The 23,583-nt window shown below is 43.0% G+C and overlaps 1 protein-coding gene across 1 annotated transcript in view; it reads left to right on the top strand.

Annotated features, from left to right (window-relative positions):
* Nucleotides 1-17,087, top strand: part of PHLPP1 (PH domain and leucine rich repeat protein phosphatase 1) — a 159,312-nt gene extending 142,225 nt beyond the window's left edge. Inside the window, exons 12-17 of the mRNA XM_068396941.1 lie at nt 401-563; nt 5,328-5,458; nt 9,015-9,119; nt 10,048-10,242; nt 11,874-12,102; nt 14,056-17,087. Of these exons, the coding sequence (XP_068253042.1) occupies nt 401-563; nt 5,328-5,458; nt 9,015-9,119; nt 10,048-10,242; nt 11,874-12,102; nt 14,056-15,177 (1,945 nt within the window). The 3' untranslated portion in view covers nt 15,178-17,087. The remainder of the gene's footprint in view (nt 1-400; nt 564-5,327; nt 5,459-9,014; nt 9,120-10,047; nt 10,243-11,873; nt 12,103-14,055) is intronic.
* Nucleotides 17,088-23,583: the final 6,496 nt, after the last annotated feature.

Genomic DNA, 23,583 nt, shown 5'->3' with positions numbered 1-23,583 from the left:
AATTGCAGGGGAGAGGGAGGGAGATGAATTAGGGTGAAGGGCTGAGTGGGATGTCAGAAGATGGAAGGGAAAATTTGAAGAGAAAATGAGAAACTAGGGTTTAAAGAAAGGGGAAGGAAGGAAGGAGGAAAAAGAGTGAAAGTGAGCTGGTGAGCAGGGGGAATGTGAGCAAAGTAAGTCACTTAAAAAGTAGCATTAACAAAACATTGACAGAAGAAGCACACATTTTGTTCCACAACTATGTGTTAGCGTCTGATGTGAGGGGAGGTGACAGGCACTGCTGTGAACAAGGACCAAAGTCTGAAATTTTATTTTCTTAAAATAATGAAAACCACTGCTCTTATCGCCACTTCAAAATAAAATATTAAAAGAAAATGTTCTCAAACTCCTGTTTTCATAGCAAAATGGCCAAGCTGGAAGAGCTGGAGGAAATTGATATTAGTGGGAACAAACTGAAAGCCATTCCAACAACCATCATGAACTGCAGACGTATGCATACTGTAATTGCTCACTCCAACTGCATCGAAGTCTTCCCAGAAGTCATGCAGCTTTCTGAAATAAAGGTAAGGAGCGAATGTGCTTTGGAAGAAGCAAGTATAATGCGACTTCACCAAATCTGTTCTTCCCTCAGGTCTCTCATTGCTACAGGATAATATATTCTCAGAAATTACAGAGATCTGACAGCTGCTTTCTCCTCTGAGGTCATATGCAAAATCTTCACCTCTGTGCTGCCTTAGAGTGGAAGGGAAGAAGAGCCTCAAAATCTGATTTTACACTCACCTTCACCAGATCCTATCTTTCCTGCCAAATAAGTTTTAATTGTCTTCTTGTGACAGTCTGTTATGATAGGACTTAAACATCTGGCAAGAGCTGTGCATAATTAACTCTTGCGGCCTTGGCAATTGGTTGATTGTGTAGGAATGGACTTTCTTTAGAGTACATGTTAAAAACTGCTGAAGCTGCAAAATGGAATAGGCCTTGGGGACAGAGATAAATTCCAGGAGCGCAGGATTTGAGTATTTAGGCAAGCTACTTTAATTTTCCTAATTGCAGTCATATTTTGCACAACCGGAGGAATGCGTAATCCGTCTCTTGTATGTGTTTCCAGAAGTAATTCTGTACTTTTCCTGACACTTCTTTTTGTGAGACGCATTCTTTGCTTGACCACGCTGAAGAGCACTACTGCTTACCCTCTGTGAATCAAGTTCCTGCCTCCCGCCTGGCTATAGTGCAAAATATTTCGTGCTGTTTCCGCTGGCCAGAGCTGGGAGACGGTTAACTCACAGCGTACAAATCTTGTGATATGGCAGAATATCTGTTGTTCTCCGAGGCTGAGAACTAATTACCTATTCACAGGCTCAAAACAACTTAAGTGTCCTTCGGGCGCTCTGTAAAGTCAAAAGGCGAAGTTCCCAGGCTGCCGTGTGTGCCTCAGTGTCTGGGGTCAGGCAGAGCAGCAGGAGCAATAATTCTGTTGGACAGCGAGTACATGTAAAGATGAGCTTTGTGGTTTTGGCCAGGAAATCTCAAACAAACTTGTGGGTTTTTCAATACTCCTCCCTCTTTGGAACAATGGCCAGAGGAAGCAGAGGGCCATTTAGAATCAATCAGAAGCAAAGCCTTTTTTCTTAGAGGAAGAATTGGGGTGGGGGAGTGAGGCTCTGCACAGTAAACATTTCTTTAGAAGTGTGAGGGTGGTGTCAACCAAAAATACCCAAATGAGGATAATGTAAACATGCTGATAGGGAACAACCAACTTTTTCCTCTTGTTTCTGCGTTTTGGGGAAAGCTGAATGTTTTGTAAAAGCGTCAGTATTTAAAGTGCTACTCTGCCACAATGCTTAGCAGAAAAATGCTCTTGGAAGACCTGGTAGTTTCTTCCTGCTGGTTCCCTACGGTTATTTAGTTCTCTTTAGCAGAAGAAAGAGGCATGGACGTCACTAACTGTTTTGGGACTGCAGGGATTGTGTGCGTGACTTCATCTAAGAGGACACAGTGCTCTAGGACTCCACCTTTGTGGAAGGACAATGCCTGGTCAGTAGTAAAGCCTTGTTTTGACTTAGGTGAGGTGAGTTCCTATAGTTGCCAGATGGGAAGGTGCCTTGTTGGGCATAGGGGTTCTTCTGGCCTCTTGGTGATTTCTCTAGGTCAGGGTTGGTGTTTGTCAGTTTGGAGGTCAAGCTTGTGCTGTCTGGCTGTATGTGTTACCTAGCTGAACTGGAGCTCCTTCTTAGGTACGTGAGAGCATTCAGAATCTGCCAAAATAAGTTCAGAATTTATTGTCTGAGTATGGATTTGGTCATTTGGTGAAATAAGCTTACTTGTAGCAAAGCACAAAGTTGTGTAGTCTCATGTCACCTCTGTGATTATATCATATTTGATGGTTCATTTTAACTGAGGTGGCATTCAAACACTGAACTTCTTGGGAAGCTCTGTTACCTGAGATAATGGCTGTTTTGCTTTTATATTTAATTAGCCTGTGAGGCTGAGGTGTTATGTTTTTGGAGTCAGTGATGCTGGAACAGTTAGTAGCAGCAGTTACTATGCTGTCTGAAATAATTTCAGAAGGAAAACTAGTATAAATGATGATGCTTTTACACTTGCAGTAACTCCAGGATTTCCAAACACAAGGTCATTTTAGTGATACAATTGTCTCTAAGCCTTTTTTACACATTACAATCAAGGCTACAGAAGTTACGTGTTGTCCTCTGTGTTAAAGAACCTGGTGGATGTCTCTGAGATACCTTACACAACACATTTTTAGGGGTTTTTCTTGTATTTTATGACAGTTATTTATACTGTCAGAGTTAGGTTTATGTGTGCACACTGAAATGTCTTTTGCGAGTGGTTGAACAGCTGGAAGCACACACACCCGAGTCAATGCCCCAGCAGACTCTTCCTTACAGCCATTGCTTGACTTCAATTTCCTTGCCTTACAAAATAAAAAGGGGCATTTCTTATTTTGTTATCCAGCCACTTGGTGTTCTTTTGCAGTCAAACAGTTGAGTACTCCTTACTGCTTGAGCAGAGCTCAGCGACCCAGGCTTGCTTTTCCCACCTGGGACCTGGCTTTACTTTATCATCCAGTTTTTGTTGACTGATGAGTTGCTTCTCTTTCGTGGTTGTCTTGCTGGGCTGCTGTGGTGAGGGTGATATGGAGGTTTCTTGTTGCAGTTTTTGGTCAAGCTTATCTTTCACAGGAGCATTACCTTGAGACCTGAAATAAGTGAAGATCTAGTATCAGTAACATCTTAAAGATGAAACTCGCAATCTTTGGTAGTTTTTCTCCTAGTTAAAGAGGTTAGTATCAGTATGGCCACCTTCAGTCACGACTGGAGATAACTCAAGTCCCTTCAGCCTTGGACAAAACAGTTACAAAGCTGTAAATGCAGTGTAAATAAAAGCTGAATATTAAACCATGTCTTTCAGCTGGCCTGTTCAGTGCAAAATCCTGTGTGCAGTTGCAGGAGTTGTTCTGGTGGGGCTGCTTGGGTGGGGCTAAACCAGCTTACATTAAAATAATGCGTGAGGAAACTGGGATCGGTTAGGAAATTTGCTTTCCTGCTTGCCTAGGGAGTAGAATAAGGACTAAATTTAACATAGATATGCAGAAAGTCCCTCTTAGCCTATTCTTCAAACAGTACAAATAAAATCTAAGAAATCGTAACCTGATAAATAAGCTGTCTCCACTAGCGCCCAGGGACCAAGGGATCTGCTGCGGAGTGTTACTACCTTTGGCGTATTGGGCGTTTAATGAGAACAAAGAAATTACTTTACTGATTTTTGTAGTTGTTATTCCAGCACGTTCTTCCATCAAATTTGTAATGGCATTGAGGTGTTGAACACAGCAATGCCTGCTGGCAGCTTCTTTAATCTGCAAAGTAATTACTGGCTCTCTGGAAGCAGCAAGGAGTTGCGCAGAGGCAAAAAGCTTGCTGGAATAACTGTTCTGTTAAGCTGTCTACTATTTTGTTTGCGTGACAGATTTAAACTCTGATTTCCTTATCAAGCTTAGATAACGTCAGCAGTTTGCTCTTCATAGATAATAGGGCCTCCATATTAGACAACCTCAGGATTCAAGATTTGTGTCGGAAATTCATTATTTCCATTGCATGTATTTGATAAAGTGTTAGGAGATTTTTTTTTTTCTTTTCCAGATGCTACTAAGTTATCTTATGCCTTCTTGCAGCTCAGGACCCAATTTCTTTGAATATACCTACAAAACTAAAAGTGTCTCCATTGTATCAATGGAAATTATGTAACGGCCAAAATGTGCAGCAAGGAAAAGCCTCCCCCTGCCCCTTTCAGCTTTCTGTTTTATGGAAGTTTTTGAAGTCTTTCTCTTTTTGCAGGTTGAAGGTAGAAAATGGTCTTTCTGAAAGATGTTGATAGTTCTTCTATCCTCTGTTGAATGCCAGCCTACTCTGTCCTCTCAGATTTTTTTTTTTTGCTATTTTTGGTGCATGCCACACTGGTGGCCCTGTAATAGGGTTTGAGAGTTGGTTTTGTTCTAAAATGCTATGTTTTTCCCATGTATTGACTTTCATCTGGATATGCAGCTTTAAACTATGTTTGTTTGGGGATTTTGTCATTCTAGTGCACTTGTTCTAGCTAATTTGTGCTTAGCTGGTGGATAGCCAGCAAGGTTCTCTGCTGTTTTTATATTGTATTTTTTTCTGAAATATTTAAGCTTTCATTTTTTTCACTCATTTTATTGACTTCGTATTTAAATATGAATCCAAGATGACACGAATTAAAACCATGTTTAGAACTGCTCTAATACTTTTTCATTTCCCACTCTACTCCTCCTCCCCTCCATGTGCATTCGTAACCCTTCTTATTTTAATATCCCTCAGTAAATATTGAATTCCTGACAGCCTGCTCATATTCATGCGGGTTTAAACTGACTTCGGAGGAAGGATTGCTATGCCAGTGGCTTAGAAGCCCCAACTGTATTTATCTCTATTTCCTTTATCTTTTAAAAGACTGGTTTCATCAGTAACATTTTTTCTTAAATACTTGAAAATACACGGGCCATCTTTGTCTCTGTGAAGAGCAGACAAAACTTACTAGTTTTGTAACAAGATGACACCTGGCCAGAGATGGAAATAGAAGGAACATATTTCTAGGTGTTGCAGACATCTGGTAAGATGGCTAAATGCCATATGAATTTTTTTTGTGAGAACAGCTTACTTAAATGAATGGTCTTAGGTCTCGGTTGCAGCCTTTATTGTTCATGAAACATGCATTACTACATTTAATCAAAATTTGCATGGTCTTGATGACAGCTGAATTCTCTTGCTTATTTGGCTGCTTTCCTTTTGCAGTGCGTGGACCTAAGCTGCAATGAACTGAGTGAAGTCACATTGCCTGAAAACCTGCCTCCAAAACTACAAGAGCTGGACCTGACTGGAAATCCCAGATTAGCCTTGGATCACAAAACCCTAGAGCTGCTGAAGTAAGTTACCTTACAGAGTGGGGAGGGGGCAGAGTGACTCCTGTCACTAGGATGTGACAAAACCACAGTACACAGAGGTGTAAATCTCTTTTAAGGAGTATGGCTCCCTGTTGTCAGTGGATCAGAAAGTAACAGATTATGTGGATAAGTCAGAAATTGATACTGCGTTTAAGAGGATGACTTTACCCTCTTCAGTGCAATTACTTTCAGCTGTAACTCCTGAAAGGGTCTGCTAGTCTGGTATAACTACTTTTGGGCCAGTTTGATCTCCATTTTACTTCTGACATTAGATTCAACCAAAATACTTACTTACTTTATTTCTACCGTTGAGATGCCGGTAGCTGCTTACTATATTTTTTTTCTCACATTCATCTGCTTGGATCACTCTTTGCCATTGTGCTGCTTGTTACCTCTTCACATACTTTTGCTTGTTACCCTTCATACCTCTCTGCTTTTGTCCTAGAAAAATATATTTTTTTTTTCATATTTAAACCTCTCCTGAAAACTCGCATCTCCCACTCTGCTTGCAGCAAAGCTAGTTCCCTTGCTTTGGGACCCTCTGTTTCCTTCCTGTGTACCTGTTTGTTTCTTGCCCTGAGACTTAAGTGTCATCCATAACTGAAACTCGCCAAGTGCCTTGTGTCTCCTTCTGCAGTGTGTTGGGAAACTGTTGCATTGAACCAGATCATCTGTGGACAGTGGTGCTGCCTTGAGCTTTTCTTACATCCTGAAGGGAACTGCGCCAGCTCCAAGTTTCCTTCTAAGTCTCTTTGATCCTGAAATATTGAATGATTCCAAGAAGGGCTGATGTACTTTTTAAGGGTTGAGCAGTTGCTTCGTGTTGTTTGCTTTTAAATGGTTAAGATCAGACACTGGAATAGTAAACGTCATCTGTTGTGCAAGCAAGGGAAACTTACAATGTGAGTTTGCTTTTAGCTTGAATCAGCGGATTTTATCAAATTTAAATGGAAATTTGAATAATGAGTTTTCACGGATAAAACCAAGAGTCCATGTTCTGCAGCAGACAGAGGAAAAAAAGGGACGTTCCTCTATTTTAAGAGCTTCTTTATTAAGAATATACAGGAAACCTTCCTGAAGAAGCAGTGTGTAACGTTGCTGTGGTTCGTAGGGGAAAAAAAATATATATATTACAAAGCTAATTGAATTGTGTTGAAACTTAAAGTGAAAGATCAGCTTTTCTTGTATATAACACAGCAGACAAGATAGGCAGGCCAATCTCTTGCCGCTTGAGTATTCAAGCATCATGCCCTATAGCACTATTGTACAAATTTAAGTCCTAACTAGTAGAAGAGTAGTGTGGCCCAGTTACATGCCATATTTTCACTGGCGTATGCGTTGTCTTTAATTCACAGAAAACTTTCTTCCTCTTGTGTGTGCATTTTGTTTGGTTATTTGTTTGGGGTTTTTTTTTAATAAATTATTCTTAGGACCTCAGGTCTGTTCTCTTCCCTAGCCACAGTCAGGTGTTTCAGGCCTCGTGAGGGGCTTCTTAGCATCTGTACTGATACACTACACTGACTTCTGTGGTATACTGCTATAATTGACTGTGAGGGAGGAGGTGCTCCTTTTCACTTGTTTTTTTTTGTGGCAGGCACAAAAATACTTGTGCACTTGGTGCTTTTTATATCTTCCTTCTGCATGTGAAAGGCAGCTCTCCATCTGTGCCCTGGCAGGATTCAAGCAGGTAGTAGGTTAATATATATTCTCAGTGCTGGTAAGAAGAGTCCTGTCATGCATGCTTGCTTCTTCAATATGTATGGAGATCTTGCATGCCATAGGAGGATGTTGCCAAGTGATTTATTGGATGTAAGAATTTTCAGTAGCAATTCAAATGGAAAAGAAAACAAAAAGAGGCTGCTACTCTGATTTTTAGGAAAAAGCATCTAGTTCAATTGTAACAGTCATTTTAAATTAGGGGGAAAATAAACTATGCTGTCCAGAAGCCTCAATTCCATGCATAGGATGAGCTCCTGGATATCATTCCTTTCCGGGCACGTGGTCTATTTGCAGTGGTGCCACTGGGGAAGCTGAAAGCAATGCATTGAGGTAGCTTTTTTCACCACTGCTGGGAAGCCTTGAGATAACTCTGGGTCCTTGACCTGCCCAGGAACCAGGGGTTGATCAACCCAGTTAGAACAGAAACAAACAGAAAAACCTTTTTGATCCAAGATCCTCTGCCCTGGAGGGTAAGTGCCTTGTATGAGAAGTCTGCGAAGAAAGTGTGTTTGCTCGTGTGTGTAGTGTTTTGCAGGTGCAGACAAAAGGAAAATCTCTGCTACTTTAGAAGAAATCCAGGTTTCCAGTTTGATTTGGGGTCAGATAATCTTTTCTAAGGCTCGTGGTGAGATGTTTGACTCCTGTTTGTCACACAGAGGGCTGCAAAACCAAGGGCTTAAAACACTGGTGGTTCTAACATTATTCATGTAATTTGTTTGCTTTTAATCTGCCCTCGCTAATGTACAACCTGACTATTAGCGTAAAAAGAAATCGAACTGGATGTGACAGTACTTCAGGTTATTTAAAGAAGGCTGTGCAATGCTGAAAAGACTTTTTGTGTGTTCAGGTCAGGTGGGGGTTTGGATAGCAAAAAACGAATGCTCAGAGTGAACAGTTGGACCTTTCTGCTTGTGTCCTTTTATGATTCATTTGGTTCATGAAAGGTTCGAGTGCCTTTGAAGTGTCTGCAGCGTGTGGGGAGCTCACTTTCCCGCCTTTGGAAGAGAGCAGGAGGGAGCAGGGGGGAGGTCATCTCTCCCCAGCGAAGCAGGGCTGTGAAGAGAAGGGTATAAATAGAGAGGGCTGGGCCCTTTTTAAGTCTTTGCTACGCTGAGTGAGATATTTGAAATTCAGGCTAAAGGCTTTGTTGGTAGTAAATTGGAGGATAGAGGATCAAGGGCCTAAGTAAAAATTGGACTGTAGAATTGAGGAGGGCAGAAGGGTTGTGCTCGTTGGCGGGACCACAGGTTGGTGCAGGATGAGGATGGAGCAGATTTCTGGTTTGTGGGCATTTTCATGGAAGGCTGTTACAACACGTTGCTGTTTCTAAAGAAATTTTTTTTCTTTTTTATTTCTTTTTTCATTTAGGGGATGGTGTGGGTCATACAGGAGGCTTCATTTGAGTACAATGGAAAGAGCACAGAGACTTCTTGTTAAAATGGATGGGAGAGACGCATAAGTTAAAAAATCGCTCCCCTGTACTGGCTTTCATCAAGCTAGTGACAAATTTGCCTTGTATTCCTACCGGGCCAGGTTTGAAACAAATAGCTCAGGGGTGAGGGCAGGGAAAAGAAAAGCCAGCTAAGTGAAACAGTGCAGCTGACACCCTCACAGAGGCTCAGTTATTTACTGCTTTTTTGTTCTTTGTATGCAGAAACATAAAAGTAACCACTTCAGATGTCCTCTTTCATTTTCTTCTATTAAATGTATTACTAAGAACTGGGAGGGGGGAAAAAAAAGGTGTTATCTTCACATTTTAAGCTAGGTTACGTCAGCACTTCAATCCATTGGATCTTTCCCCTTTCCTTTCTCCTTGCAGCAATATCCGTTGCTTCAAGATCGACCAGCCCTCGGCCGGCGATGCTTCAGGAGCGCCAGCGGTGTGGAGTCATGGTTACACAGAAGCGTCGGGCATTAAGAACAAGTACGACCTGGCGTGGGTTTTATTATACGAGCAGCTTAACAGCGGAGCGCCTCTGTGCTGATACAAAGACATCTTTTTTTTCAGTGAAAGTCTGGGGATGTTTTGGGCCTCCCAAAGGCAGGGGCCATATTTGTATACTGGGCCCCTGACTGGCTCTCAACTTTGGTCTGTGTTAGGGGAGTTGCTAAGATACAACTTTAACTGACACATTTTGTCTGTGCAAGATTCCAGTTCTTGCAAAAGATCTGAGTTTTTAAAAGCACTTTCCTCTTTGCAAAGCTTCTTTATCTTCAACCAAAGGATGTTTACCAAGCAAATCAGAGATCCTAAAGGAAGAGGCAGAATAGCCAAAACTCTGAATATTCATAGTGTGCAGAGCTCCTGTGACTAAGGCAGCACTTGACAAATAATGTACCAAGAGTCTGCTAGTCTCTGTGTTGCTGGCAATGTGATGAATCTTTCTTTGTTCCTTAAATACCATTTTAGAAATCTTCTGCTACCTAGGTTTCTGTAGCAAGTGCCAGCAAGCCTTTACTTGCTTTTAACTGCTTTAATGTGCAACTTGGTCATTGGCATGTTAAACCCCAAGGATGGCTTTCTGAGGGGCACGTGTGGTTTCAGCTGGTGGTGTTTTGGGCGTACTTTTTTCCCCTATTTCTACAAAGGAGGGGTTTGTTCACTTGCTGAAAAGGAGGAAGAATCCTTAGGGCTTGGCTTGAATTTCCAGCATAGTTCTCCCCACATCTTAGCACTGCTGGGTGAGCCTGACTCTTCTCCACAGCTCAGAAAGCAGTCCTGAAATGCTTGTGAACAAAAGTGGTTAAAACTAGCTCCCAGACCAGGCTGTATCTTTCTGGTCGGAATGACTAGATGAGAAATCCATAGTGGGTAACAACCTTGATATTCTACTGCTTTATCTTTTTACTAGGCTGTGCGTGGCAGCACTTTCAGCCAATAACTTCTGCGACAACCGGGAGGCACTTTATGGTGTTTTTGATGGTGACCGCAACATGGAAGTGCCGTATCTGCTGCAGTGCACCATGAGCGACATCTTAGCAGAAGAGCTGCAGAAAACAAAAAATGAGGAGGAATACATGATCAACACTTTCATCGTTATGCAGAGGTGAGGCTTGGATCTGAAGCCTTTTTTACTTTTTCTGTATGCTCACTGGGCAGTTTGTTTGCTTTCAGGTCAGACATCTGCTCTTTTCTTGCTTCAAAAAATGCGAGAGGGGAAAAAAAGCCTTGGTATCTCGCTATGGTGTTTTCTTTTATTTCTTGTTTCGTGAATATTGCCCTCTGTTTCAGGTGTGGGGAGAAAAACCCCAACACTTCCCCATTGTAATAAAAAAAAAAAAACACCTGCATAGTTACTAAATACTCATCACTAAGTGGTGGGTGGAGGTTTACTCTTTTGTGGTATCTTCTGTAAGTCTTACAATTTACAATTGGCCATAACCAAAGCAGTGGTATGAATCTCTTGATCATCTTTTAAACTTCCTTACTACCACTGCCTGCAAAGTCTGGGCTGATCCTTTCTGTTTCTCTGTACCAATTCGGGTTATTTAAGGCTACACAAATATTTAAAACATGTAGTCTGACTCCTTAGAAATGTCTATCTCCTGTCATCCCTTTGGCCTTAGAATATTATTTAAGCAGGACCCATCCAAAGAGATTGTGATACGATCACTGTGAGTGTAATAGTAGCTCTGTGTAGTGGTTTGGAAACCTGCGTGCATGCTGTTCTTGACAAAAGAAGAAATTGTGCCTGGGGAGGCATCGGGCGAAAGAGGAGTACGAAGGGAATTGGAACAAAAGAGAACGAAGAGGTCAAGGAAACAAAGGAGAAAGCAAATAAGCAGCTTAGAGACTGAGGAAATGGATCAAGTTAAAAGTAGCATTGCTTATTGCTCAGTTGGTGCACCTTTGGAAAGGAAAACTCGAGTTCTGGTATTGGGAAAGATACAGAAGCAATAGGGTGGTATTGAACCTTACGAATACAAGAGAGAAAATGCTTCCTTCACCTGATTGCTTATAACAGTGCCTCAGACCGTAGCTGAGAAGGTGGTTGCCATATACTTAAAATATTCAAAAATAATAACAAATTCGAGTATCGAAAGTGCTTATTAAGTGGTTTTGTTTACTACTAATGCAGTTTCATAGTAATGTGGCATTCCTACAAAAAGCTAACCACTTCTTTGGAGAACCAGAAATAGTATTCATTCCAGCTGCATTTAATCATTCATTGAGGATTATTACAGATGATCTGCAACACTCCTGAAGTGTATTTTTAAAAAATAAAATAACAATCTGTAGCTTCAGAAGCCAAAGAACCAGACGGATAATATGAACCCCCTTTTTGACTCAACCTGTACTTATTTAATAGTCCTCAGTACTTTTCTAACCCTCTGTGTTTCCCTCTGTCTGACCTTTAAAACAAACGTCTTTAAGATGTAGAGAAAGAGAGACACTGTGCAGCTCTTAAAAGTGCAAAGATTTTTTTTGTTCTAAAATTGAGCAGATTTGAGTATCTGCATGAGTGTGAATAACACACTGCCTGAGAGTGCACATGATTTCTCTGCAGTGCTGCCATAGTGTCGCAGTCTTCAGTGGAGGCTTTTGTTTCTGTCCCAGTGATCCAATAGAGTCAATGCCCTGAGTGCTTGTGGTTGCAGAACAGCGGCTGTTTCTCCGTAGTACCCATAACACTTGTTTTCCAATTAAAGAACAATCATTGTTTTGTTTAAATTCCAGGAAACTTGGAACAGCTGGACAAAAACTTGGAGGCTCTGCTGTCCTTTGCCATATAAAACATGATCCCATGGACCCTGGTGGATGCTTCACACTGACCTCAGCAAACGTGGGGAAGTGCCAAACTGTTCTCTGCCGGAATGGGAAACCTCTGCCTTTGTCCAGGTGTTACGTGATGAGTTGTGAAGAAGAGCTGAAGAGGATTAAGCAGCATAAGGCCATCATCACAGAGGTTAGAGAACAGTTAGGGACTGTAGCAACTTGCAGCTTCCTTGGAGAGTATTTGCACAGCAATGCATGAAATTACATGTCAGTATTAGTAACCTCTAAGAGGTGGTGTTAATGGTATGGGTTCCAGAGTTGCACTTTTCCTTTCAAGGTGATTCATATCATACAATCAAGTTATCATGCAATCAAGTCGGTTTTCCATCCCATTGCCATGCTGGATTTTGGTTAGCTTCAAAGAGTGAGCAACTGTAAGCACTTTGCGTTGAAACAGGAAAGCAGACACCCTCCTCCTAATGGGAGAGGAATTGCTGTGATGGAGCTGTCATGAAGAGCCTCTCTAATCGAAAAGGGTGAGAGGACAGAGCACTTGGAGCAATGCTGTCCTTCCCTTAGGAGACTCCTTGCTCCTGGCAAGCTGACTTTGCTGTCTGAGCTCCTGCATCCCCAGAGCTGCCCTTTGGTAGGCGGCTCTTGAAGAGAGCATTTGCCCAAAAGGAAAACCCATCCTGTGCTCAGCTGAACCATGAGAGAGGAGAAAACTCTTTGTTTCCTTCGTACAAGCTTGAAGCTACTGCTGTCAGTTTTGCTTTGCCTTGTGTGACAAATGCATAGGAATAGATAAATATTGAGTCCTCTTAATGGTGGAGGAAAGGGCAGAAAACTCACTACTGTATGCCTGTGAGCAGGGTGTGCATGTGTGTGGAGGAGTGCGTGTGTGTGAAATAAGTCATGTGCCTATTGATCTTGCCAGGGAAAGGTGACGACTGGGATCTCAAACGTGACAAGTTGGGAGTCACTCCAACATAGTGTGCATCACTGAGGCACGCTTGTTGTGTTGTTCCATAGCGGAAAAGGGAAATTTCTGTGCTGAATCTTAAGATGACTCACTGATTTCATGCACATTGATGGCTTATCACTGCTGTCAGCATTCTAATGGGGAAGTTAACAAGCCAACAAGGTTTTTTTTTCTTCTGAGTGGTTTTAAAGGGGAATCTTTTTCTAGTCTTGGTTCACTTTCCTGTGGTTATCTGCTTTATAATAACTACTGCAGTCATCAGCTGGACCAAATGAGTGTAAATCCTCACCTTTGTTGCTCCTCTGAGACATGCAATTAGCAGGGTGCAGCTATCCCCAGCAGGCTGACAGATAGCCAGGCTTGCTGTTTCAGACACTTGCTCTGCTTATTCTGGCAGCTTGGATTCTAACCAGGACAGGATCCTGGGATTTGGACACGCATGAGATTTACTTCTCAAATACATCCATTTTGACTGATGTTTTCCCTTCAGATATTACTCCTCCTCCCTTTGGAAATGTCGTATCTAAGTGGAAACGTAGTAAGTAATTGGGGCGTGTAAAACATTTCACTACAACTCAGCTGACTGAGAAATGCAGACTTGCTCTCTGCTGCATTTGACTTCCATGCTTCATTTAAAGCCTTTTTTTTTTTTTAAATGAACTTTTGTTTCCGAAGTGATGAGCCCAGATGAAACCTACGATTGTTACAGCTGCAAGAGAAGAGTCATAACAGAATGACCTGCCCCTATATCAAATGGAGCTGTGTGTGGCTTTACCCTGTATAAAGCCAGATATAGTGGGTGGAGGAGGGATAAGTCTGACTCACTGGTAAAACATTAGTCCAGTTGGCTCTCACAGCTGCAGGAGCAGAATAGATGGCTCTTTGTTGCAGACTTCTGCTTTGTTGGTCTGTGCATAGGTGATGCTGATGACAAATCAGTGGGGTGTAGGAGGCGTAGCGCAGGATTGGAAACCAGCCATTGCTGTGCTCTAATCCCAGTCCTGTCACCTCCTTGCAAGTCACTTTGCTTTTCCGTCTTCTCATCTGTAAATGGCAGTGTTGGGGGTACTGCAAAAACAGCCATCGGTAAAACACAGGAGATGCAGGTGCTGTGTATCCTTGTCTGCTTTGTTTCCAATTTCCTGTCCTTTCTAATTTCAGGATGGCAAAGTGAACGGTGTGACGGATTCAACAAGAATCTTGGGGTACACCTTCCTTCACCCAAGTGTTGTGCCGCGTCCTCACGTCCAGTCCATCACCTTAACTCCGCAAGATGAGTTCTTCATTCTGGGGAGCAAGGGGCTGTGGGACAGCCTCTCGATGGATGAAGCAGTGGAGGCAGTCAGAAACGTGCCTGATGCGCTGGCAGCCGCGAAGAAGCTTTGCACTTTGGCCCAGAGTTATGGCTGCAACGACAGTATCAGTGCTGTCGTGGTCCAGCTCAACGTGACAGAGGACAGCTTCTGCTGCTGTGAACTTAATGGGGTCCCACCCCCCAGCCCGGGCATTTTCCCCCAGTCTGTCAATGTGGTCATCAAGGACAGGCCAACGGATGCGCTTGGGATGCCGTCTTCGAGCAGTGGCATGGCTTCGGAGATCAGCAGTGAGATCTCCACCTCAGAAATGAGCAGTGAGGTGGGGTCCACGGCCTCTGACGAGCCTCCACAGGTAGCCATGAACGAGAACAGCCCAGCCTACCCAGGGGAGCAGCGCTGCATGCTGCACCCCGTCTGCCTGTCCAATTCTTTCCAACGGCAGCTCTCCAGTGCCACCTTCTCCAGCGCCTTCTCCGACAATGGCCTTGACAGCGATGATGAGGAGCCCATTGAGGGGGTGTTCACCAACGGCAGCCGAGTGGAAGTGGAGGTGGACATCCACTGCAGCCGAGCGAAGGAGAAGCAGCTTCTCCAAGTGCCGGTGGAAGCCAGTGATGAAGGTATTGTCATCAGTGCCAACGAAGATGAGCCCGGCCTCCCTAGGAAAGCTAAATATTCTGCCACGGGCACAATAGGGCGCCGGCGGGGCAACGGTTCTGTGGCGCCACAAGAGAGGAGCCATAACTTAATTGAAGTTGCAACTGATGCGCCGCTCAGAAAAACCGGGGGATACTTTGCTGCTCCAGCACAACCCGATCCCGACGACCAGTTCATCATCCCACCAGAGCTCGAAGAAGAAGTCAAAGAGATTATGAAGCAGCACCAGGAACAACAACAACAACAGCAGCAGCAGCAGCGGCAGTATCCGATGGACCACCTGGCAGACTATTACGATACACCACTATGACCCACTCTATTTAATGTTCAGAAATAAACTAACAAACAAGGAGACTTGAGTGCGGGACCCAGTGGGCTTGCATTACAGCAGGGGTTTTCCTTATCCTTTTCCTTTCTATACTTCCTTTTCCTTATCCTGCCACTACAGATAACTGCAGCTTTTTGGTTTGTTAGGTTTAATATTCATTGACTTTCTTCTAGAGACGCTTGACTGGTAAAGTTTAAAATAGTTAACCTTCCCTTAACATATCAAGTGTAAAAACAAACAAACAAAAAAAAATAAAAATAAAAAGGTTTAATATATTGCTGAGAAACAGATGATGATGTAATATTTTTTAAAATGGCTTGTTTGTTTTGTTTGAAAAGCAGGGCAGTAGCCAGTGCTAAATGATTTAAGTAATATTGTAATACTGTATTTCTTTGAGAGAAAAGGCTTTTTTTGGTCTTGAAAATGATAGACATTTGTAGAATATGGAGACTAACTCCTAGGAGTTGCTTTACTCTTTCAGGTGACTTAAGTCACTGAGATTCACTAATTTTCTCTGAGAGAACAGTTGATTGGGAAATTCCTGTAAATAGCTCAGTGTTGTATAGTGATGCTTACACGTTTTGTAGCCTTAGCATTAAGGACACAACCTGAAAAACTGACCTTTTTTTTCTGAAGTGACTCTTTGGGCCATGGTCATTGAGCGTAACGGACTGAGTGGCTTGTGTTCAAGTTAGCTAGAGCTGAGGTGGTGTAGACCATTTAAAGAAACCCACTTTTTCCTCTGGTCTCATTCTTTCCTTACTTTTACAGACATGTTTTGTTTGTGTTCCTTACTGCTGCCACAACCAGCATGATTGTATAGAGCTCATTTGCTGTAGAACATTTACATACCAAGAGTTATATTAAAGCCGAATGCACAAATGAACATGTCATAATTTTTGTTATAATAAATATGAAATTTACACCTGATGTCTGCTTTTATGTCTGAATAGCTGAGCAGCAGCTTTCAAACAGTAGCTTGCTGCGCTTCATCAGCGTGCTGCTGAGTTTAAACCGGGTAGTGTTGAAACTTTTTCAGCTCGATCACATTTTTACACTCACTGCAGAAGCTCACGTGCACTTCTAGAATTCAAAGGCCATGCAAAATAGCCTGTAAAAGATACAAAACAACTCTCTCAGGATTTGGCCTGTTTCTTTTTTTCTTTCTCGGTACTAATTCAGCACTATTGATTTGCTCTTTGCCACAGTATTGACAATGCCAGAAGACTGAAGAGGAGTGGTGCTCTGGCTCTATCCCACTGGGACCGAGCAACTGAAGATAGAAATGGTGAAGTGATAATGCAGGCTAAGAAAAAGGAGAAAGAAAACATTGGATATGGAGAGAAGAGGGAAAATATAAAGAGAAGGTGGAAAAGTGAACTCAAAGCTACCAATGTGAACTCAGATTTCGAATGTGTTGGATGAACATGAGTTCAATGGCAGTTTGACTTTGGTAGCAAAAGAGTATTGCTTTGTGATTCCTGTGGGAAAGGAGCAACACCCTGTTTCAATATTGCCTCCAACCAACTGCTCCATTTTACTTGTCAGTCTCTAAAAAGCTGAATTAGTGTGCGATCACAACAGTGTCTTGCTCCTGCTTGACATTTGGTCTGTATTATGGGAGAGGACTGTGGTAACAGGCTGTTGTCCATATTCTGTTCTAGGGTGAAATAGCCAAGTTAGGACAGGATTGCTGTTAACAAGAGATTTTGAGTTTCTTTTACTTAAATAATAACAATAACAGCAGAGGAGCAAACATGAAAATACTTGGTTTAAGTGTTTATAGCACTGCCTACTGTAGATCTAGAAAATTGTGCTTTATTGTAATTTGAGCTTCAAAATATCTCTTTCTTAAAGAAAACTCATTAAATGTATTTAAACAAAAAAAAGTTTATGGTTTATTGTCTAGTAACTCTTAGGTGTGCTTTGGTAAACAGTTTGTGTATTTCAAATTTTGTTGAATGATTCATTGTCCTTGGAAAGTGTTATCTGTTTTTTTTAGTTCTATTCAGATGTTGCTTGAGGCTGAAGGTGATAACTAGCAAGGACACTACCATGGCCTAGGCAAGTGATTACACGTATAGGGTTTCCTGAGCAAGCTGGAAATTTCTCTGTTCCTTAAAAAAAGAAAAAGGCAATTCTCTTCTGTGTAGCACCCAGTGCTGGTGGAGGAGTAATCCTGCAGCTGCTGTCTGTGATCTCTGTTCATGATAAGGTGCCTCTGGTGTGCTGTACGTGTGGTACCCTGGAGAGGGGAACAGAGATCAGAGTATGGGTGGAAGGGGAACCATTTCTCGTGTGAATAGGAGTGTATGCACACAGGCTTCATAAAGGCTTTCCCTTCCCTTCATTTGAAGGACAAACTCCAAGAACTTGCCATTCCCCATGGCATTAGCAGCTTACAGGCAACAATGCAGTTTCTCTCCGTATGCCCCTGCCTTGAAACGTAGATGGTCAAAACTGAGAGCCCACCAAAGCCTGCCACTTTCAGCATGGTACCATTTGTAAAGTTAGCGATGGCATTCTGGAGTCACAGCTTTTGTAGCACCGAAGTGACAGGATTTTGGCTGAGGAGCTGTACCTTTGGGTTACTGGTCTGCCTGAAGAAGACATCTGCATTCATACCCTGTCTTAACAAGTCATAACGTGAAGGATTGATGCGTTCATAGGGGCGACTTCATCCTTCTGGGCTTTCCATAATGTGATCATCAGTAGGTTGGACGGCTGGGAGCATCTTTGGAAAGTTTAGCATTTATTTTTAAACAAGGGCAAAGGGTATTTTGCTCTGGCTTTAAACTGGGACTTGGAAAACAAAGGTAGTTTTTGCAACTCGTGACTTCTCTGGGCATCTCTGTCCTCTTTCACAAAAGGGGGTTAGTATGTTCTTGCCTCATGAGGAATGAAGCTGAAGTCGTTTATTTCATTTTGGTGCGTTACCATCATACGTGATTTTATGATTGAGTGCACAGTGTATTTTACACAATTTTGACCTACTGGGAACTATCTGACTTGGAGAGAAGTAGATTTGTTTGCAGAACTCGACAGCTGTAGCAGGGGCAAAGGTTGGGGGCTAAAAAGAAAGGGAAGCTTTCAACTGGGGAAAACAGAGAGCCATATTACCTTTATAATCAAACCTTTTGCGTCCTCTGAAACTTGCTGATAGCTGTATCTGAGACAAGCAGAAGTGCAGGAACAGGAGGAGGTAGATGGCTGGTGGCAGAAAAAATGAACATTATTTACATTATTATTTTACATTAATTACATTATTAAATGAACAATATTTACATTATTTCCTGGAAGATAACTTTTAAGTAGAAAGCTGTGATGGTATTGAGAAGTAACTCAGTTGGTTATGTGCTTGTATATGCGAGCCTTTTTTGTGGCATAAAAGCTCTTTTCTTGCTTTCAGCTCTATAATAATGCATTTTGTTGTGCATGAACAAGTTGTTGGCATTCTGCGTGTGCATTCAGCATGTGGCACCGCCATCTTGTGGGTAACCAGGGCCATGGTGGCATTGCCTTCCTCTGGCTTACTGCTCTTGATGTGCACCATGTCCGTGTAGGTTGCCTCCCTCACTGCTAGAGAATGTGCTGCTACTGCAGCTCCCCTTTAAGTAGTCTCTTCGTAGCGACCTCAGCTTGCTGACTAGCCATCAGGCTTACAACTCATATGCATAATTTTCTAGCAAATTGTACGTATTTATTTTTTTAAGTATAACTTTGCTACTTGGAAGCACATCCATGTGGGGATGGGTGCTAATGAAGTGTCACACATGCCTTTGGAGGCAATTTCTGCATCTGCCCTAGTCGTGGATGATGATTCTGGGTTCAGCCTAGCAGGCCTGGGTTCACTTGTGTGGGTTCGTTGGGATAACCTAGTGAACAGCTTACCGATCTGGGGTGCAGAAGGGCTTGAACTGGTTCAAGCAGAGCAGTAGGATTCAAAGGAGTAAAGAGAACAGTAACTTCAGCCGGTCAGCCTGATTTCTCTGGACACTGCCTGCTGTTGATGAAGAGATGAGCATTTCTAAGAGGAGAGGATCCTCAAGTCTTACACTGAGCAGTTCCCAGCAGTGCTGTAGGGTCAGGTCGCTCGGAGCTTTGGCTGCAGGGGGAGCTGCATGGCCAGAAGTTGGTAAAAATATATTTAGGGCTCAGCTGGAACCGGGACACCTTGGTGTCTGCTAAATGACTACGTTTACTTTTTTCTGTTAACCTGCTTTACTGTCCTGCTTTGTTAATTCAATTGACTTGCTTCAGGGCCAGCTTATTGCACTATTGTTTGATTAATTTGTTTCTTACTGATTTAATTGTTACCTGCATGCTTGCACTGCTTTCAGCGAGGGTTTCATGGAGTGCTGCATGAACCAATCTGTTCCTCTTGATTGCTTGCATTTTGGTGAGGGGTACGCTGCGTCCCACACTGACGGTGTTAAGTGTTCAAATGCCCTGCGTAACAAGACTGCTGCTTCTATGGAAAGATCAAAGTTAAAATTCGTCAGCTGCCTGAGAACAAGTAAAACCCTTCATAGCCATTTCAATCAAAAGGTGGGGGTGGAAAAACCCTAAATATTTCATAGATTAACAGCAGCCCCAGGGTGGAATCAGTATACCATTTATCTAGGACATCAGTGAGGGAAAAAGTTCCTTGTTTGCTCTAAGTCCCTGGTTTAAATGATTGGTCCCTCCTTTTCCCCAGCCTTTTTTATTTATATTCGCATTCCTGTTGAGGATGAAGTCGGCAGTACCAAGGTTGGGAGGTAGTGCCCACAGGTGGATGAGGTTTAACTGGCTCTTACTGCCCTGTCCCCCATGAGGGTCTCAATTCCAGTATCCTGTTGCTTGTCACAGCCCCTGGCACCTGTTTCACGTTTTCATCTGAGCTTGGTCTTCTTCCCCACTTGTCAAAACTTAAGCAAACAAGAAAAAAAGGGATATTTTACCAGCAGTTCTGTGGACGTGGCTTTGGGGGCCTGTGTTTAGGATATGTAGGTGACTTAGGGGTCCCAGGGGCCAGCAGTGGCCAGGTGTGGGGCTGTGCAGGCCTTGGGGAGCCCCTGGAGTCAGCCGGGCTGCGGCCCTGCAGTGGAAGCATGAATGCTAGACATGATGCTCCCAGCACAGCCCGCTCTTCTCCTCCTGTCAGATTAAGCACAGCTGCACAGAGAGAAATACATGTATTTTAACAGTAAAGTTGTGAGTATTGACTCACAGAACAGATGGGATTGTTTTGCTAATTAAATGTGTGCTGTTGAATACTTTAAAGAAAATTAGGTCGCAGACCTACGAAGGAAGGCTGGTATAGCTGAAGTATGTGAGTGTGACTTGTGAGTAACATGGTTTTCATTGTAATCCCTCCTAAGGAGAGAGATGCCAACACTTTGTAAAAAATAAAAATAAAAAAAAAAATCTTGCAGTAGGTGCACTTGCAGTTAGTGCTTATCTTGGTCCTAAAAACCAGAATATATAAGTAGAATTATAGAATATACAGTGAAGTATTGTGCATAGAATATACAGTGAAGTACTCTGCTCAGATGTATTTACAGTTGGGTGGCAAGGGAGAGCAAAAACTGCTGTGTCTTTTTGAAGATGAAAACGGATTGATGGGTGTGCCCAGGGCCAAAGCTGTCCGGAAAGCATCACAGCTCCCTGACAGCAAGCTTGGTGAGCCCTATGGACACGTCGCCTGTGGTAGGGTCATTTAACGAGGGGTAAAGAGATTATCCTGTTCTCTCATTTCAGTTGGGCAAAATTTGACCACAGGGCTATTCAGAGTCAACTCGGGTACCAGCAAGTCTTTCCCCGGCATTCTTGGAGTGCCTTGAAATGACAAATTAGATGAGAATGTGGGAAAATGAGTCGCAGACCGTCCAGCCCCCCGGCCCCTCTTCAGAAATGGGGACGTGTGGGGAGGGGATCCGCAGCGAGTGGCCTTCCCCTCCCTTAGTGCTCTGTGCCTTGCGCTTGTTTGAACCAGCAGCGATCTCCTCGCAAAGAAGAAATGGCTTTCAGACCTCTTTTTTTTTTTTTTTTTCTGATTAGGAACTGAGCCTTTGGGGTAGAAAAAGGCGTATTTATTGCTGCTGTCTCTGTTAATTGAAAACTGCAAGGGCTCCCCCTCGTGTTACCGCAGGACAGGACCGGAACTGCTGCATCTCCTTCCTTGGATGGTGGCGGTGAGATGACCGCATCTCACACCTTTGTGTACACCATCGTGTGAACCCGGGCAGGAACAGCGGTGGCCCAGAGGAGCCTTCCCGCAGCTGAGCAAAGGGCAGCGAGGCAGCAACGCCGGCACGGCACGGAGCTGCTTCGTACAGGCCCAGGACTCCCACGCATGCTGAAGCCTCCCGAGTCTTAGAAGCAATTGCTGCAAGTCCAAACAAGGATGCCAGGGCTGAGGGAGCCAGGGAAGCTGGACCTGCTGCTGCTCGGTAGAGCATCGGCAATGCTGCCAGGTAATGAAGATGGTCTTAGTGGGCTCTCCAGTAGTCTTAGCGAATGGGCAATGAGATCTTGATCAGAGAGTGCTTTATTTATTTGGGCCAATAAATTGCCTAATCTTGACCATCAGAGCTGATCCGTGACAGCATAAAAATCTGAATCTCGTTTAAGTTGCCCCAGGACATAGGGCTGTCTTGTTGGCGAGTTATTTCTGTGATCCGACGGACGGAAAACACCCTTTGAACTGTTTGTGCCCCGCTATGGTGACTAGGAATGCTAGCTAATCTGCACTTGGAAATTCTTAAACTCATTAATTTTCTGTCATCCGCTCTTTCAGTGTCCCATAGTTCTGTGCTGAGAATTCTGCCCAAAAATACTGAATATTTGGAAGTCACTGTGGTAGGTCCTTCACACTTGCTGATATAGGCTGCTGTGGTGTGGGCCGGAAGTGGTGTGGGCATACAGATGATAGTACAAAGCTATGTTTAAATCTATAAATTTGGGTATGATGGGAAGTCTATGAGTAATGTACACGCATGCACATAGTGTCTTCACAGATGACATTCCAGTTTTCACTAAACAGCTGGGCAAGTTCAAGCCCTTAACTTTTTTCCTCCTGCACTTCAATTATCCATATTTATCTTGGAAGTCAGTACAGGACAGCAAAAATGCAAGGTTTTCATATAAATGCCTAAACACCTCCATTACACAGTTTCTCTTGTAGTAGTGAAAGTAATAAATCCAAACCATAACTGAGTTTTCTAAAGCCTGTTTAAAACATATCGTCCTTACCTGTGCGTGTGTCTCACGAGCCTTTCTACATCCTTCTGAAAAACTAATTACCTGTAAAATGCGTGCATGCGTTTCCCTCACTCGAGCTCTTCAACACGGCCTGAGAGTTTTGGGGAGTCCAGTAGCAGGTGCAGGTCTGTGTGCGAAGGGCATCGCTGGAAATCAATAGACTGTTTGTAGTAATGAAGGGCATCCTGTGACTTGCCCGTTCTGCGCTGTCACACGCCAAAACCAATTACATCAAACACCTCGACAACCCCCAGACCTTGCAAGGAGCCTCATGTTTTATTTACGGTGGGTGATGGTGAGCATCTGTGACACTTTTAATGCTGTGCTGGCATTAAGCTGCTGCAATACACTGAGCACCACCTTGTCTCGGAGATGGATGTTGTGGAAGAGATGAGTAACGACAAATGTCACAGCTGTCATAAACAACATGGTCATAGTCCCCTTCAATAACTTACCTGAGTCTTGAAAAGGAAAAGGAAACACACAAGTTCTGCAAATGTAATTGAGAGATCGGAGTTACCCAAGGTCTGTTTTGTATCTATAGCTTTACGTAACTTATGGTGAATGAAAGTTGTGGTGGACAATTACCAGAAGAGTAACTTTAATGAAGATAAATCTGCACTGGGAGTAAAATACCTGGATTACAAAAGAACAATTTCCATTCAGACTGTTCTTTGGTACTCTAATCCCTGTACGTATTCTCATCACTTTAAAGCAATTTCTCATGTAAACTGAGATCCCAGCTTTTCCTGACGCTAAGCCTTGAATTCACTTTCTGCTCTTGCACAACCAGTTTCTGTCCCTAGTTGTTTCTCCATATCGGATGCACTTAAACTGTTCTGAAGAACTAATGGAAAAAGCTAAAATCATGATAACATTCCCAGAATATATTAAATTTTATCTTAAATGCATGAAGAAAATAAGAAAGCTTGTTGTTTTTGCTTACTTGAAAATTTCCTTTCTGCAGATGGGTACAAAGGTCCCTCCTCCTTACAGCTGGTCAGCAGCAGGAGGACAATGCCCTAACACATGCAGGTCTTCCAGCAGTGCCGGATCTACAGTTCCAGATAACTGAATTATTTGGTAAATGTAAAGGTTATGTTAAGCCTATTTGGAGGAGTAAATATCCTCTCTCCCCTCTAG

This window comes from Nyctibius grandis, chromosome 3 (assembly GCF_013368605.1).
Source record: "Nyctibius grandis isolate bNycGra1 chromosome 3, bNycGra1.pri, whole genome shotgun sequence".
Lineage (NCBI taxonomy): Eukaryota > Metazoa > Chordata > Aves > Nyctibiiformes > Nyctibiidae > Nyctibius > Nyctibius grandis.
This window is presented reverse-complemented; position numbering and strand designations above follow the sequence as displayed.